General features: G+C 47.8%; 1 protein-coding gene across 1 annotated transcript in view; it reads right to left on the bottom strand.

Annotated features, from left to right (window-relative positions):
• Positions 1–15,192, bottom strand: part of LOC120049177 (oxysterol-binding protein-related protein 8-like) — a 69,314-nt gene that overhangs the window by 22,252 nt on the left and 31,870 nt on the right. The window contains exons 3-8 of the mRNA XM_038995406.1: positions 13,329–13,399; positions 9,108–9,188; positions 7,807–7,908; positions 7,364–7,567; positions 3,178–3,262; positions 2,309–2,471 (exon numbers count right to left, since the gene is read on the bottom strand). Coding sequence (XP_038851334.1) covers positions 2,309–2,471; positions 3,178–3,262; positions 7,364–7,567; positions 7,807–7,908; positions 9,108–9,188; positions 13,329–13,399 — 706 coding nt within the window. The remainder of the gene's footprint in view (positions 1–2,308; positions 2,472–3,177; positions 3,263–7,363; positions 7,568–7,806; positions 7,909–9,107; positions 9,189–13,328; positions 13,400–15,192) is intronic.

Genomic DNA, 15,192 nt, shown 5'->3' on the forward strand with positions numbered 1-15,192 from the left:
GTTACACATCCAACACACTACTGAGCTGAACCGAGCAGTACCGCGCTGGCCTGGTTACACATCCAACACACTACTGAGCTGAACCGAGCAGTACCGCGCTGGCCTGGTTACACATCCAACACACTACTGAGCTGAACCGAGCAGTACCACGCTGGCCTGGTTACACATCCAACACACTACTGAGCTGAACCGAGCAGTACCGCGCTGGCCTGGTTACACATCCAACACACTACTGAGCTGAACCGAGCAGTACCGCGCTGGCCTGGTTACACATCCAACACACTACTGAGCTGAACCGAGCAGTACCGCGCTGGCCTGGTTACACATCCAACACACTACTGAGCTGAACCGAGCAGTACCGAGCTGGCCTGGTTACACATCCAACACACTACTGAGCTGAACCGAGCAGTACCACGCTGGCCTGGTTACACATCCAACACACTACTGAGCTGAACCGAGCAGTACCACGCTGGCCTGGTTACACATCCAACACACTACTGAGCTGAACCGAGCAGTACCGCGCTGGCCTGGTTACACATCCAACACACTACTGAGCTGAACCGAGCAGTACCACGCTGGCCTGGTTACACATCCAACACACTACTGAGCTGAACCGAGCAGTACCACGCTGGCCTGGTTACACATCCAACACACTACTGAGCTGAACGGAGCAGTACCACGCTGGCCTGGTTACACATCCAACACACTACTGAGCTGAACCGAGCAGTACCACGCTGGCCTGGTTACACATCCAACACACTACTGAGCTGAACCGAGCAGTACCGCGCTGGCCTGGTTACACATCCAACACACTACTGAGCTGAACCGAGCAGTATCACGCTGGCCTGGTTACTGATCCAACACACTACTGAGCTGAGCCGAGCAGTACCACGCTGGCCTGGTTACACATCCAACACACTACTGAGCTGAACCGAGCAGTACCGCGCTGGCCTGGTTACACATCCAACACACTACTGAGCTGAACCGAGCAGTACCGCGCTGGCCTGGTTACACATCCAACACACTACTGAGCTGAACCGAGCAGTACCGCGCTGGCCTGGTTACACATCCAACACACTACTGAGCTGAGCCGAGCAGTACCACGCTGGCCTGGTTACACATCCAACACACTACTGAGCTGAGCCGAGCAGTACCACGCTGGCCTGGTTACTGATCCAACATAGTTGAACCCTGCTGAGGAGGACAGTATTAAAACATCTGAGCCGGCTCAGTTTGACGAGGGTTGGCAGAATAGAGATGTACAACCGTGGCTGGGCTAGAGCGGAGAGACCGTACTGTAGGCTGGGCTAGAGCGGAGAGACCGTACTGTAGGCTGGGCTAGAGCGGAGAGACCGTACTGTAGGCTGGGCTAGAGCAGAGAGACCGTACTGTAGGCTGGGCTAGAGCGGAGAGACCGTACTGTTGGCTGGGCTAGAGCAGAGAGACCGTACTGTAGGCTGGGCTAGAGCAGAGAGACCGTACTGTAGGCTGGGCTAGAGCGGAGAGACCGTACTGTAGGCTGGGCTAGAGCAGAGAGACCGTACTGTAGGCTGGGCTAGAGCGGAGAGACCGTACTGTTGGCTGGGCTAGAGCAGAGAGACCGTACTGTAGGCTGGGCTAGAGCAGAGAGACCGTACTGTAGGCTGGGCTAGAGCGGAGAGACCGTACTGTAGGCTGGGCTAGAGCAGAGAGACCGTACTGTAGGCTGGGCTAGAGCGGAGAGACCGTACTGTAGGCTGGGCTAGAGCGGAGAGACCGTACTGTAGGCTGGGCTAGAGCAGAGAGACCGTACTGTAGGCTGGGCTAGAGCGGAGAGACCGTACTGTTGGCTGGGCTAGAGCAGAGAGACCGTACTGTAGGCTGGGCTAGAGCAGAGAGACCGTACTGTAGGCTGGGCTAGAGCGGAGAGACCGTACTGTAGGCTGGGCTAGAGCGGAGTGACCGTACTGTAGGCTGGGCTAGAGCGGAGAGACCGTACTGTAGGCTGGGCTAGAGCGGAGAGACCGTACTGTAGGCTGGACTAGAGCGGAGAGACCGTACTGTAGGCTGGGCTAGAGCGGAGAGACCGTACTGTAGGCTGGGCTAGAGCGGAGAGACCGTACTGTAGGCTGGGCTAGAGCGGAGAGACCGTACTGTAGGCTGGGCTAGAGCGGAGAGACCGTACTGTAGGCTGGGCTAGAGCGGAGAGACCGTACTGTAGGCTGGGCTAGAGCGGAGAGACCGTACTCTAGGCTGGGCTAGAGCGGAGAGACCGTATTGTAGGCTGGGCTAGAGCGGAGAGACCGTACTGTAGGCTGGGCAGACTCACTGGAAACCCTGCATGTTGTGGGCTCGCAGCAGGCTGTAGAAGTTAATTTGGGAGCTCTCCCCGGCCGTGCTGGCCAGCTCCTCCTTGCCCTCTCGGATCATGGTCCGCTTCAGGAGGCCGGAGCACTTCAGAGCCAGCTCCAGAGCATCCATCCAACAACGGCCTGGTGGAGAGAGACAGGAGAGTTGACAGGCTACACTAGAGTCCTACACACGTACAGATAACCATTCCCACATGGAAGAACAGGAAACACATACAGATAACCACACCCACATGGAAGAACAGGAAACACATACAGATAACCACTCCCACATGGAAGAACAGGAAACACATACAGATAACCACTCCCACATGGAATAACAGGAAACACATACAGATAACCACTCCCACATGGAAGAACAGGAAACACATACAGATAACCACTCCCACATGGAAGAACAGGAAACACATACAGATAACCACTCCCACATGGAAGAACAGGAAACACATACAGATAACCACACCCACATGGAAGAACAGGAAACACATACAGATAACCACACCCACATTGAAGAACAGGAAACACATACAGATAACCACACCCACATTGAAGAACAGGAAACACATACAGATGACCACACCCACATTGAAGAACAGGAAACACATACAGATAACCACACCCACATTGAAGAACAGGAAACACATACAGATGACCACACCCACATGGAAGAACAGGAAACACTTGCATGCACACATACACACACAAACATGGCCACACTAACAGACACAGCACAGACTGCAGACTAAAGCATTCAATCATATAAACACAAATTGGTGGGAAAAAACTATATTGAACAAATCTGAAAACACATCAGCGTCCTGTCTCTTACCGTCTGACTCAGAGGTGGCGCGGAAGATGAGGTGGCTGCCAGGTAATGGCTGTGTGATGGAACCCACCGCCTCTCCTTTAGGACCCTGACACACGGAGAGAGAGGAGGAGGGGGGGAGGAGAGAGGGTTTGGTAAACATCCACTCTGGAACATTATACAACCACTATGGCACTGACAGCTATCACCAAGCCAAAGTCCATGGGAAGGTGTGTGTGTGTGTGTGTGTGTGTGTGTGTGTGTGTGTGTGTGTGTGTGTGTGTGTGTGTGTGTGTGTGTGTATGTATGTCCAGCTGAACATGACTCATCACATTCCCCAAGGGTGAAAGAATGGGTCCTGTTGGCAAGTCCCTTTGATGACACTGATGTCCAGTTTGGCCGTCCAATAGGGAGGGTGCTTTGTTTAACAATCCCTTTATTGATTGGTTGGAGGGTCATTCATATGGCGTGCATGCATCCTAATGGCACCATACTCTGGTTCTTATTATGTAAATATTTCACGTTAAGGTCTACCTACACCTGTTGTATTCGGCGCATGTGACAAATAAAATTTGATTTGATATTCCCTTTAAGTGCATTACTTTTGACTAGGGCCCATTGATGCCATTTGGGATAAACCCATAGTCCATTTTACAGTGGTAAGGGTGTGACAGGTCGTGCCTACTAATGACAAAAGGTTTAGGGCAGGGTTCCCCAACTGGGGCCAGTGGATGGTTTTATTTGGCCCCCCAAGTTTTCTGGGCCAAAATCCCCCCCCCCCCAAAAATAGATATTCTTTATTGTTGGACATAAAATACTGGAAATCAGCTCCAATTGATTTTTATTTTGGAAATCTGTTCTCAAGTATCCCCGTGCATTATATAGAGATGTGATCGTAAGCAAATGTAAGCAAGGTTTGAAATGATTATGTTTTAGTTAAATATTATATCTGTTTGGGCTTCTAGCGGTCAATTTGCAGTCTACTAATTATTAGTAATTATGTTCCGGCCCCCCAACCAGTCGCTCAACAATAATAAAAGCATCCCACGGCTGAATCTAGTGGATGATCCCTGGTTTAGGGGGCATCGTTATACTGTCACTACTACCCTCACAACATATTTACATGGTAGATGAAACACTGAAGTGCTGTCGCTCCAACTGAGATTTCCACGGTGACAACTTCACACAGAGATGAACCTAATGTGATAAAGCAGGTAAAACGTGCAGCAATTATCATCTGGAATGTGCAGAACCTTCAGCTAGACAATCTACATGTTAATTGTGTGCATCATTATGTTAACATTCTTATTGACAGGGGAGGAAAGGGGGGAAAATGGAATATTTAATTGTATTTAATTGAAATGAAAGACCCAGAACTTTGACCAGGATGTGACGGCTGAAGCGCGTCTGGCTAATCAAAAGGTTTTATCTTGTGGTAATTGAATAGTCTTGAGTACCAGTCTCTTTAGCTAACATTCCACTCCTTGCCATTGCCAAAAAGATTGGCCTTTCGGCAATCTCAACGTTCAATATGCGCTGGATTTACAGCAGAGGTGCTCATAGATGGTTTAGTTGACAACGTCACGAAAACAATGTGCGCGTTTCAATGGGGCAGAAGTCTGTGAGTAGTTGTTGAGATTCTGGATGGTCAGATAGCTAGCTACGATGACAAGAGGCTGCCGCGTGGGGAATCCTAGGCGGCGTGTTTCAGCTTGTTCTTGATCTGTGAGTTGTTGAGATTCTGGACGGTCAGATAGCTAGCTACGATGACAAGAGGCTGCCACGTGGGGAATCCTAGGCGGCGTGTTTCAGCTTGTTCTTGATCTGTGAGTTGTTGAGATTCTGGACGGTCAGATAGCTAGCTACGATGACAAGAGGCTGCCACGTGGGGAATCCTAGGTGGCGTGTTTCAGCTTGTTCTAGATCTGTGAGTTGTTGAGATTCTGGACGGTCAGATAGCTAGCTACGATGACAAGAGGCTGCCGCGTGGGGAATCCTAGGCAGCGTGTTTCAGCTTGTTCTTGATCTGTGAGTTGTTGAGATTCTGGACGGTCAGATAGCTAGCTACGATGACAAGAGGCTGCTGCGTGGGGAATCCTAGGTGGCGTGTTTCAGCTTGTTCTAGATCTGTGAGTTGTTGAGATTCTGGATGGTCAGATAGCTAGCTACGATGACAAGAGGCTGCTGCGTGGGGAATCCTAGGTGGCGTGTTTCAGCTTGTTCTAGATCTGTGAGTTGTTGAGATTCTGGACGGTCAGATAGCTAGCTACGATGACAAGAGGCTGCCGCGTGGGGAATCCTAGGCGGCGTGTTTCAGCTTGTTCTTGATCTGTGAGTTGTTGAGATTCTGGACGGTCAGATAGCTAGCTACGATGACAAGAGGCTGCTGCGTGGGGAATCCTAGGTGGCGTGTTTCAGCTTGTTCTAGATCTGTGAGTTGTTGAGATTCTGGACGGTCAGATAGCTAGCTACGATGACAAGAGGCTGCCGCGTGGGGAATCCTAGGCGGCGTGTTTCAGCTTGTTCTTGATCTGTGAGTTGTTGAGATTCTGGATGGTCAGATAGCTAGCTACGATGACAAGAGGCTGCCGCGTGGGGAATCCTAGGTGGCGTGTTTCAGCTTGTTCTTGATCTGTGAGTTGTTGAGATTCTGGACGGTCAGATAGCTAGCTACGATAACAAGAGGCTGCCACGTGGGGAATCCTAGGCGGCGTGTTTCAGCTTGTTCTTGATCTGTGAGTTGTTGAGATTCTGGACGGTCAGATAGCTAGCTACGATGACAAGAGGCTGCCGCGTGGGGAATCCTAGGCGGCGTGTTTCAGCTTGTTCTTGATCTGTGAGTTGTTGAGATTCTGGACGGTCAGATAGCTAGCTACGATGACAAGAGGCTGCCGCGTGGGGAATCCTAGGCGGCGTGTTTCAGCTTGTTCTTGATCTGTGAGTTGTTGAGATTCTGGACGGTCAGATAGCTAGCTACGATGACAAGAGGCTGCCGCGTGGGGAATCCTAGGCGGCGTGTTTCAGCTTGTTCTTGATCTGTGAGTTGTTGAGATTCTGGACGGTCAGATAGCTAGCTACGATGACAAGAGGCTGCCGCGTGGGGAATCCTAGGCGGCGTGTTTCAGCTTGTTCTTGATCTGTGAGTTGTTGAGATTCTGGATGGTCAGATAGCTAGCTACGATGACAAGAGGCTGCCACGTGGGGAATCCTAGGCGGCGTGTTTCAGCTTGTTCTTGAGACCACGTCTTGTTTTGAGGTGTTTTGACTGATTTCATGGCAATGCTAATAGGTCACAAATGTGCTATCTAGCTAAACAACAACTGTAACAATATATATGAGAGACAAGTGCTCATTGTGCAAATGTATTTGTTTTCAATAAACACTGGAGCTGAAATATAGTTAACATGTTGTCAACAATCTAAGCCAACCCGTCTGTTTTGCTCCATAGTTGTGCAGGCGTCCCTTTTGTTTCTAAACAACCAACCCCTCTATTATTTGTTGGAAATAACAATATTTTCCATGAAAACATGTGGAGCCTTGAAAATAGAATTAGAATTTAGAACAAAGTCAAAAACAAACATTTAGCTGTTAGCTAGACAAGCAGTTTTACTAAGAAGTTTTGTGGTTGGAATGTATTTATTGTATGTATGTATTTAGATGTGAGCTAGCAACTTTTGAAAGACTGGTTTTCTTTGGACAAACAAAACACGGTTGCTTAGCAACATGATACAAACTCGGATAGCTGTAAAAGGGATGGAATTAATGATTGAATGTTCACATGTGAAGATGGCAGAAGGGCCATGGAGTAGGGAGTGGATTAGCTAAAGAGAGCGGTACTCAGGTTAGTCATTTAATGATGTCTGAACAAAAATGTACTTAGGCAGTATTATACCAGAGTATTATACCAGTGTGCAGACAGATTTATGTTTTTGTTCTACATTATCCTGTCTGATCCAGCATTTGGGACAAGGGGCTTTTATGGATGTGCACATACCACTCCATTAAATGAAATGATGTCTCCCTTACCTAAGGCCATTGTGCAGGTCTGACTAGAAACTCTATCGCTCTCCATCTTATCATCATTATTATCTGAAGTTGTGGAAGCCATCGCCCAACAGATCACCTTGAATTAGTTGTTGTTTTTAAAGCGACTTTGAGACGCTGTTGTAATGAAAAGCTCTATATAAAATAAATGTACTATTATTATTACCTTGACTGCCCAGATGGACTGCTCCAGCGGGTGGAAGAGTTTGAAACAGAAGCCGTCCTTCTTTGAGGGTCTCTCGATGAGCTCACAGGCGTTGAGCAGCACCGTGCCCACCCACTGGCCGTTCTTATGGGTCTTGTAGATGAGAAGAACCCCCGGCTTCAGCACACACCACAGCTTGGTCCAGCTCTTCAGAGTACCCCGGATCTGAGGTGCAGACACGTGGCCAAACACACACACTCAGACATAAAATACACCAAACATCATGTCTAATAAACTATGTTCAAATATCTATTTCACTTTTGAAAATTCTGGAGAAACTTCAATAGATTATAGCAGATTCTTATGGCTTTACAGTTTGTTGCATGTACAGTAATATTCAAGTAATTGCAGCACATGGCCCACGTTGTGTACAGTCCAGAAACAAGAAGTAGGGCAAGTCGAACCTTGAGCCAGTCAGCCATGACAATAACAGAGGGGTCTGTGATGGTGCTGAGGAGCTCCTTGGTGGCTCTCTTCTTCTCTTCACGGTAGTTCTTCTTCTGTACCTGCAGGGGCCACACATAAATATCATGCTACCCCTAGCTGTACCTGCAGGGGTCACACACAAACATCATGCTACAGTGTTTCCCCAAGCTGTACCTGTAGGGGCCACACACAAACATCACGCTACAGTGTTTCCCCTAGCTGTACCTGCAGGGGCCACACACAAACATCATGCTACAGTGTTACCCCTAGCTGTACCTGCAGGGGCCACACAAAAACATCACGCTACAGTGTTACCCCTAGCTGTACCTGCAGGGGCCACACAAACATCATGCTACAGTGTTACCCCTAGCTGTACCTGCAGGGGCCACACACAAACATCACGCTACAGTGTTCCCCTAGCTGTACCTGCAGGGGCCACACATAAACATCACGCTACAGTGTTCCCCCTAGCTGTACCTGCAGGGGCCACACACAAACATCCTGCTACAGTGTTACCCCTAGCTGTACCTGCAGGGGCCACACACAAACATCATGCTACAGTGTTACCCCTAGCTGTACCTGCAGGGGCCACACACAAACATCATGCTACAGTGTTTCCCCTAGCTGTACCTGCAGGGGCCACACACAAACATCATGCTACAGTGTTACCCCTAGCTGTACCTGCAGGGGCCACACAAAAACATCACGCTACAGTGTTACCCCTAGCTGTACCTGCAGGGGCCACACATAAACATCATGCTACAGTGTTACCCCTAGCTGTACCTGCAGGGGCCACACACAAACATCACGCTACAGTGTTCCCCTAGCTGTACCTGCAGGGGCCACACATAAACATCACGCTACAGTGTTCCCCCTAGCTGTACCTGCAGGGGCCACACACAAACATCCTGCTACAGTGTTACCCCTAGCTGTACCTGCAGGGGCCACACACAAACATCATGCTACAGTGTTACCCCTAGCTGTACCTGCAGGGGCCACACACAAACATCATGCTACAGTGTTACCCCTAGCTGTACCTGCAGGGGCCACACACAAACATCATGCTACAGTGTTTCCCCTAGCTGTACCTGCAGGGGCCACACACTAACATCATGCTACAGTGTTTCCCCTAATGTCTAGAGTCCTGTCCAGGGGTTGTACTTCTACATCAAGCTGCTCACGCTACAGAAACAGGCTCCTGCCCCAAGGGCCGTTCTGACAAGCTACTTACTATAAGATCATCCGTAGGCTGGTCTCTGCTGTTAGTCTCCCTACTTACCTTGAGCGACTCCTTCTTGGTGAGCTTGTTACCGGACGACGAGACATCCTTGTCGGAGCCATTGTAGAGCTTGGACTCTGACTGTGGAGACATGGAGGAAGTGAGCTTATAATCAGCTGGGAATGTCTCACTAGTACCCTTCTAACCTATGAGACAAACAGCTTCTGTTTCTGGTCACACTAGGACAGAAGTCTTACTGTATTACTGGATGTGATGAGCATGTGGGGAGCTGTCTGGCCCAAAACGCAGAACTGTCTGGCTCAAACTGGGGAGCTGTCTGGCTCAAACTGGGGAGCTGTCTGGCTCAAACTGGGGAGCTGTCTGGCTCAAAACGGAGAGCTGTCTGGCTCAAACTGGGGAGCTGTCTGGCTCAAAATGGGGTGGGTGGGTGCTACACATTGGCGGTTGGATGAGGTGAGTTACCCCTCTTACTATGTAAAGCACTTTGAGTCCCTGGGAAAACATTCCCATCCAATAGACTGCTGTATTAGAGTTGGCTGGGCGACACTCAAACTTTAGCACCAGTCAGATTGATTTACGCAATCATACTAGGTACACACACACACTCATCTGGAGTCACCCTTGGTTTAAGACAACACCCTGCTTTTTTGGCTTCTGAAGTGAATCTCAATAAAGGAGCCTTGAGAGTATCCTGACACCTGGAAGACAACAGGCCTCTAATACCACCATGATAACAGCCCCCAATGGAAGTCCTGCAATAGTAATAGCAGTCTCAGTTGAGGCTACCACGAACAACGCTGTGGGCCTTACCTTACGCCCTGCTCAGCCTGTCAAGCCCTTTGTTTAGTCCTGCGCTAGCTTGGCTAACGCTAACCAAGGAGTTGGATTCTACACAGGCATGACTCTTAGCTGAAGCCAGGGCCTAATAGAGTTCCATTAGCAGAGAGTAGACAGAGAGAGCAGGGTGAGAGCTTCATGAGGCAGGGCCACTTAACAGCTCAGAAAAAAACTGGTAGGTACAGGAGAGGGGGAGGGGGAGAGGAGAGGACTGGAGTAAACAGGAGAGGAGAAGACTGGAGTAAAGAGGAGAGGAGAAGACTGGAGTAAAGAGGAGAGGAGAAGACTGGAGTAAAGAGGAGAGGAGAAGACTGGAGTAAAGAGGAGAGGAGAAGACTGGAGTAAAGAGGAGAGGAGAAGACTGGAGTAAAGAGGAGAAGACTGGAGTAAAGAGGAGAGGAGAAGACTGGAGTAAAGAGGAGAAGACTGGAGTAAAGAGGAGAAGACTGGAGTAAAGAGGAGAAGACTGGAGTAAAGAGGAAAGAGCAGAGGACTGGAGTAAAGAGGAGAGGACTGGAGTAAAGAGGAGGGGAGGTGACGAGAGGAGAGCAGAGGACTGTAGTAAAGAGGAGAGGACTGGAGTAAAGAGCAGAGGACTGGAGTAAAGAGCAGAGGACTGTAGTAAAGAGGAGAGGACTGGAGTAAAGAGGAGAGGACTGGAGTAAAGAGCAGAGGACTGGAGTAAAGAGGAGAGGACTGTAGTAAAGAGGAGAGGACTGGAGTAAAGAGCAGAGGACTGGAGTAAAGAGGAGAGGACTGGAGTAAAGAGCAGAGGACTGGAGTAAAGAGGAGAGGACTGGAGTAAAGAGGAGAGGACTGGAGTAAAGAGCAGAGGACTGGAGTAAAGAGGAGAGGACTGGAGTAAAGAGGAGAGGACTGGAGTAAAGAGCAGAGGACTGTAGTAAAGAGGAGAGGACTGGAGTAAAGAGCAGAGGACTGGAGTAAAGAGCAGAGGACTGGAGTAAAGAGGAGAGGGTTGACATAAAGAGGAAAGGACTGTAGTACAGAGGAGAGGACTGTAGTAAAGAGGAGAGGACTGTAGTAAAGAAGAGAGGCCTGGAGTAAAGAGGAGAGGGTTGACATAAAGAGGAGAGGACTGTAGTAAAGAGCAGAGGACTGGAGTAAAGAGGAGAGGACTGTAGTAAAGAGCAGAGGACTGGAGTAAAGAGGAGAGGACTGGAGTAAAGAGGAGAGGACTGGAGTAAAGAAGAGAGGCCTGGAGTAAAGAGGAGAGGGTTGACATAAAGAGGAGAGGATTGACATAAAGAGGAGAGGACTGTAGTAAAGAGCAGAGGACTGGAGTAAAGAGGAGAGGACTGGAGTAAAGAGCAGAGGACTGGAGTAAAGAACAGAGGACTGGAGTAAAGAGCAGAGGACTGGAGTAAAGAGCAGAGGACTGGAGTAAAGAGCAGAGGACTGGAGTAAAGAGCAGAGGGTTGACATAAAGAGGAGAGGACTGGAGTAAAGAGGAGAGGACTGGAGTAAAGAGCAGAGGACTGTAGTAAAGAGCAGAGGACTGGAGTAAAGAGGAGAGGACTGGAGTAAAGAGCAGAGGACTGGAGTAAAGAGCAGAGGACTGGAGTAAAGAGGAGAGGACTGGAGTAAAGAGCAGAGGACTGGAGTAAAGAGCAGAGGACTGGAGTAAAGAGCAGAGGACTGGAGTAAAGAGCAGAGGACTGGAGTAAAGAGCAGAGGGTTGACATAAAGAGGAGAGGATTGACATAAAGAGGAGAGGACTGTAGTAAAGAGCAGAGGACTGTAGTAAAGAGGAGAGGAATGGAGTAAAGAGGAGAGGGTTGACATAAAGAGGAGAGTATTGACATAAAGAGGAGAGGACTGTAGTAAAGAGGAGAGGGTTGACATAAAGAGGAGAGGACTGTAGTAAAGAGGAGAGGACTGTAGTAAAGAGGAGAGGACTGGAGTAAAGACGAGAGGACTGGAGTAAAGAGGAGAGGACTGGAGTAAAGAGGAGAGGACTGGAGTAAAGAGGAGAGGACTATTCTAACACCTACCATCCAAACTAAATTCAACAGCGGTGCCTAACATTGAGAAACAGCCCCACTCTCTGTCTGACTGTCTGACACTGACTGGTCTGCTGATTTTCTCTTTAGTCTGAACTCACTTGAAAATAAGAACAGCAAATGTTTGAGAAAAAGTTTTGTTGAAAATGTTGAGGACTACCTTGATTAGGTACTGTATTAAGAAGGTGGGACGTGCCACTGCAGGTTCTGAAGACTAAAAATCAACCAAAAGTTTAAAAAAAAGTGATGCAAAGTTTTCAGTGGAGGTCGAATTGCACTGAGGACAGTGAAGAACCACCAAAAAATTGTCTCAGTTGATAGCTTTGAAGATCGTGACACAGCAAGTCTTTCAACTAGTCAAACTTCTTTGCATTTGCATCTAGTCACCCTTGTCAGCGGCATTTGATTAGCCTACGTGGGGTGCTCATAATGTGAATGCTGCATCAAAAGCCAAGCACTTCAGCTGGCTAACTCAACATGGTGTCTTGAGACATCTTAACTCTGGAGAGGTCCAGCGCTAGAATCCACAGAGATGAAGCCACTATAGTAATATTCACCTGGTCCTCAGACATCTCCTTCATAACATCCAAAATAAGGAGATATACTGAACTTAGTCCATCTCATTCCTAGTTTGAGATATGCACAATGTACATCTTTTTCTGGCTGGTGTATTTGTTTTGTTCTCTGTGTTGTGGTTGTCTATAGGCATGTCTGTATTTATGTATATATTTATGCTGTCACTGTTTTATTATTGGAAAAACATTACAGCCACTGCCTATGGAACAAATATACCGCTGTAGCGTGGGTTCAAATCCAGCCCACTGTTATTTCAGCACACTCCTCTCTTTCTCTCTCCTATTCAATGGAATCCACCAACCAGGATTTCTAGAAAACCTTGGATGTCTGGGAAAGTAAGCAGAATTGTGCAACCCTAGGCCTTAGTTCTCATTGGAAGTTGAACAGTGGGTTCTGTTGAGGCCTAGTCTGGAACGGTTGTGTTTCTGTGTTTGATGACGGTTTGATGTACATGTGATTAATAATGAATGAAGCTCACAGCTGTGGCGAGGTTGTAGTTGTTGGCTTGTTCTTTTACAGTAACTCCCTTACTCTCTGGTCTCATTAGCACTATGTCTTACACACTGAAATGGGGTTATCAGCAGCACCCTCCCTTCCTACTCTCCCCCTCTCCTCTCCTCTCCTACTTGCTCATAAAGAGTTGATGGTAAAGCATGAGGCTTTAATGGTTGGGGACTTTGGCCAAAGAAATAAAGTCGATTTCAAAAGTTTCTGCTTCAGAGTGAGTGGATGGGTATGTTTTCTGTCCTTGTACATCCTGTAAAGAGAGAAAGGAGAGGAGAGCTGTGAGAGGAGAGGAAGTTTGGGGTGTATTTTTGGACCGTACCTTGCTCTTGGATATGGAGTGAGAGGAGTCCTCTTTCAGAGGCAGGGAATCTTCTTTCCCCCGGTCGAAACCTGAAGAGAGAAACCAATCAGCCCAAACGTCATCCATGTGTCCCTGAGGCACTGAAATGGTGGAGGGTGAAGTTGCCCCTAGACGCTGATCTTGGGTCAGTTTTGCATTTCCCCCACTAATGGTTAAGGTTCGGATTGGGGAAGGGGAAGCTGATCCTAGATCTGTACCTAGGGGAAACTTTACCCCAGAGCCACCTAACACCGTCCGTCAGCAAGGTCAGACTAAATGTAGAGTACTTTCCAGCAAGCCAACCACAGCTGAGCTCCCCCTTTAAAATCCCAGTGGCTGTTGTGAGAGAACAGCAGCAGTCCCCTGTGTACAGGCCCTGCTCTTTACCAGAAGCCTCCAGTCCCTCTGAATATTTAATGGCCAGTGCCTCCATCGTCACAGCCCATTTTGTAATGAGCGCAAAGTCAGGAAGGACAGACACAGAGGCACACAGCTATAGATTGATAATATCATTTGGATTAGTGATGCGGGAAAAAAATGTTTGGTTACAAATCACAATATTATTTTTGGATGATATATCAACATTTGACTCAAAGTAGCGCGACTGTAGGAAGACTGTTTTTCATCCTATAGCTTGTTCTCCATCTTCTTTTGAAATAGTGAGCCAACATGTTTTCAGCACTTCTATTTCCCTGACCAATCGAAACTCATTTTCTCATGCTCTCGCTCGTCTCTGCAGCAGACATAAGGTGAGCAATATGTTTGGAATATCAAATCGATGTAAAATCACAGTATCGAATCACACTACATATAAAATCACAATACATGTACACTACCGGTCAAAACTTTTAGAACACCTACTCATTCAAGGGTTTTTCTTTATTTTTTTTAAAAACTATTTTCTACATTGTAGAAGAATAGTGAAGACATCAAAACTATGAAATAACACATATGGAATCATGTAGTAACCAAAAAATGGTTAAACAAATCAAAATATATTTTATTTTTGAGATTCTTCAAATAGCCACACTTTTGGCATTCTCTCAACCAGCTTCACCTGGAATGCTTTTCCAACAGTCTTGAAGCAATTCCCACATATGCTGAGCACTTGTTGGCTTCTTTTCCTTCACTCTGCGGTCCGACTAATCCCAAACCATCTCAATTTGGTTGAGGTCGGGGATTGTGGAGGCCAGGTCATCTGATGCAGCACTGTATCACTCTCCTTCTTGGTAAAATAGCCCTTAACCAGCCTGGAGGTGTGTTGGGTCATTGTCCTGTTGAAAAACAAATGATAGTCCCACTATGCGCAAACCAGATGGGATGGCGTATCCCCACACCTCATTAAGGCTTTACGTTAGGAAATTCACATGCAGAGATCATCCATTCATCCACACCGAATCTCACAAAGACACAGCAGTCGAAACCAAAAAGCTCCAATTTGGACTCATCAGACCAAAGGACAAATTTCCACCGTTCTAATGTCCATTGCTAGTGTTTCTTGGCCCAAGCAAGTCTCTTCTTCTTATTGGTGTCCTTTAGTAGTGGTTTCTTTGCAGCAATTCGATCATGAATGCCTGATTCACACAATCTCCTCTGAACAGTTGATGTTGAGATGTGTCTGTTACTTGAACTCTGTGAAGCATTTATTTGGGCTGCAATTTCTTAGGCTGGTAACTCTAATGAACTTATCCTCTGCAGCAGAGGTAACTCTGTGTCTACCATTCCTATGGCGGTCCTCCTGAGAGCCAGTTTCATCATAGCGCTTGATGGTTTTTGCGACTGCACGTGAAGAAACTGACAAAGTTCTTGAAATTTCCCGTATTGACTGACATGTCTTAAAGTA

Source organism: Salvelinus namaycush, chromosome 6 (assembly GCF_016432855.1).
Source record: "Salvelinus namaycush isolate Seneca chromosome 6, SaNama_1.0, whole genome shotgun sequence".
NCBI classification, from domain to species: Eukaryota; Metazoa; Chordata; class Actinopteri; order Salmoniformes; family Salmonidae; genus Salvelinus; species Salvelinus namaycush.